The following is a 2,728-nucleotide window of genomic DNA, read 5'->3' on the forward strand; positions in this document are numbered from 1 at the left end:
CATATAAGTAAGGTGTTTAAATAAATAAAGTCAAAATAAACTAAATAATGAACGTTTTGCATCCGGTAACCAATAATGCACGTGTGTGTATTATTGGTTGCCGGATAAGGACTAATAACCATGACAAGGACTTCAATGACATCACAAAGCGAGGAATTTTCGCATGCACCTGGCAGACACTTTTGGCTGAATGAGCAGTCCTATTAGGTTAACTGTTCTTGAATAGAAACCTTTAAAAAAATTTAATATCATTAACATGCGAAAGTTTTAAATAAGTACTCATTGATTCCTCATCAAAATATATGAAAAAAAGTTCTTCAAACATGGGTATGAAAAAACAAATTTTTGGAATTACAGGATGTTAAAACTTTTTAAAATTAGTTTTTTTGTAATTATCTTAAATACCATTATTTTTTTATTTCAAACTGCTGTAGGTTGGACTAATAATAATAATAAATAATAGTATAATTTTTAAATAAATTAGATAAAATATGTAATTGATTCATTTTAATTTTATTAATTGTGATTAATAAAATTGCATGCGTTTATCTAATCAAGAAGGCCGAATTCGACAAAATATATCAAAAGAGATAACTTTTAATTAACATTTAACATATGTTTTTATTTAAATATATTCCAATGATAACCCATATTATGTACGTTCCTGATGAATTTATCGATACTTTTTAGCATTAAAATATGTATAACTTTTACCCTCCAAATTTCATTCGAATCACTAAAAGTACTTGGAAGAAAATCATAATAAATCGAAAGATTATTAAGACTTTAACACCCTGTAGGTACGAAACAAAGCAGAATCGGACCTATGTTGATATGAAAAATAAATCTTATTTTTGCGTGAGGAATCTCCCCACAAGAGATGGCACATGTTTTTTGAAACACCCTGTATACAGGATGGTCCGAACTGTATTCCGGAAACTTCGGCAGCACATTATGCAAATAAAAATAAGTAAAAAAGTTCGTATAAATGTATGTCCTAAAATGCTTAGTTTCGGAGTACTGGGTGTAGAAGTTTCATTTTAATTTCGATTTTTTCCAAATAATTTCTGAAGTAACGTCAATATTTGGTTGGAAAATGGAGTTTTTTGACATGAGAAATTTGATTTTGATGTCATTATATGACTCCTACTTGTAGAGGGCGCCACCTACATGTGTTTTAACTGTTTTGAAGAGTAATAACTTTTCGTCCGTACCTGTATAAAACTATGCAGTAAAAAATATACATTTCCGTGATGATTCCGTTTTTGTAAAAAATGTCTCTTGGTAAAAATCGCTACGAGCAACCGTTCTCAAGATATTTAGAATGAAAATAGTCAATACATGTCATTATTGACAAAAAATAAACACGTTGAGTAGATAGTTACTTGACTCAAATAATTAATTTGGGAAATTTTTATTTTTTTAAATTAATCATAAACTTTCCTGCGAAAAAATGATGATAAAACAGTTTCTGTTGAACTTTTGGAACAAAAACATTTCAAATTTATGATTTCAGTCTAATAACTATTTAGTCAACATGTTTAATTTATGTCAATGATGACAAGTACTGATAAATTCGATTCTAAATATCTCGAGAACCATTACTCTTAGCGATTTTTACGTAGAGACATTTTTTACGTAAAAAATGACGGAAATGTATAGTTTTATACAGGTACGGACGAAAAATTATTACTCTTCAAACAACTTAAAAAATATGTAGGTGGCGCCCTCTACAAGTAAGGGTCACATTGACATCAAAATCAAATTTCTCATGTCAAAAAACTCCCAGACACCAATTTTCATCGAAAATTGACGTTAAATCATAAATTATTTAGAAAAAATCGAAATAAAAATGAAACTTCTACACCCTGTATTTCCGAAACTAAGCATTTTAGGACATACATTTATACGAACTTTTTTACTTATTTTTATCTGCAGCATATGCTGCCGAAGTTTCCGGAATACAATTCGAACCACCTTGTATAGAATATATGGTGAATATATGGGTAGGAATTTTTGAAATATAAAATAATAACCAGCAAAGTTAGACTTAACTTTGCTTGCTCTTCTTACTTATGTATTTTACAAAATAAAAACAATAAATCTTTAAAAAGTACCATACCTGACATATTTTGTCATTCAGTTCATCAGCTCTTTCAAAATAATACTCCCCGAATCCCTTTGAAGGTGTTTCTAGGGTTCTTTTAGGTCCCCTAATAATTAGATCCCTCATTTTGTCAGCTATTCACTTTTTAATTTAATATGGATTAATATACACTCAAAGAACAACACAATGTATGCTCTTTAGTGTCTTGTCTACAGATTTTTTATAGAAAATGATATCGCGTAAATGATTATATTAATAGCATTTTGTACACGCTATCACGTAAAAATTATAATATTAATTCGTGGTAGGTCTACACATGTAATTAAGTGTTACTTATATCAATCTGCTTGTGGTTAATCTCTGGTAATAAAAAATAATAAAATCACCTGATTTGGCTTAGATTACTGTTCAAATTTAAATTTGTTAATTTGTAATTACATACAGGATGGTCCAATTAGAAGGAATTTAACAGATAATACGAAAATTTATTTTTAAGTGATTTTTCTTTTATGTTATTAAATAAATATAATATTTCTTTTAATAATGTCACATAGATTTATAATTCAAGTTTACAATAATAAAATAAAAATTGAAAATATATATGTAGTGGGTATGCTACTT

The 2,728-nt window shown here is 28.1% G+C and overlaps 1 protein-coding gene across 1 annotated transcript in view; it reads right to left on the reverse strand.

The window, feature by feature from the left end:
* The window catches only part of LOC115878489 (luciferin 4-monooxygenase-like), a 20,280-nt gene extending 17,858 nt beyond the window's left edge, over positions 1-2,422 (reverse strand). Inside the window, exon 1 of the mRNA XM_030895017.1 lies at positions 2,123-2,422. Within this exon, the coding sequence (XP_030750877.1) occupies positions 2,123-2,233 (111 nt within the window). The 5' untranslated portion in view covers positions 2,234-2,422. The remainder of the gene's footprint in view (positions 1-2,122) is intronic.
* Positions 2,423-2,728: the final 306 nt, after the last annotated feature.

The sequence above is a fragment of the Sitophilus oryzae genome, unplaced genomic scaffold (assembly GCF_002938485.1).
Source record: "Sitophilus oryzae breed Bouriz unplaced genomic scaffold, Soryzae_2.0 scaffold_1515_pilon_pilon, whole genome shotgun sequence".
Taxonomy (NCBI): Eukaryota; Metazoa; Arthropoda; class Insecta; order Coleoptera; family Curculionidae; genus Sitophilus; species Sitophilus oryzae.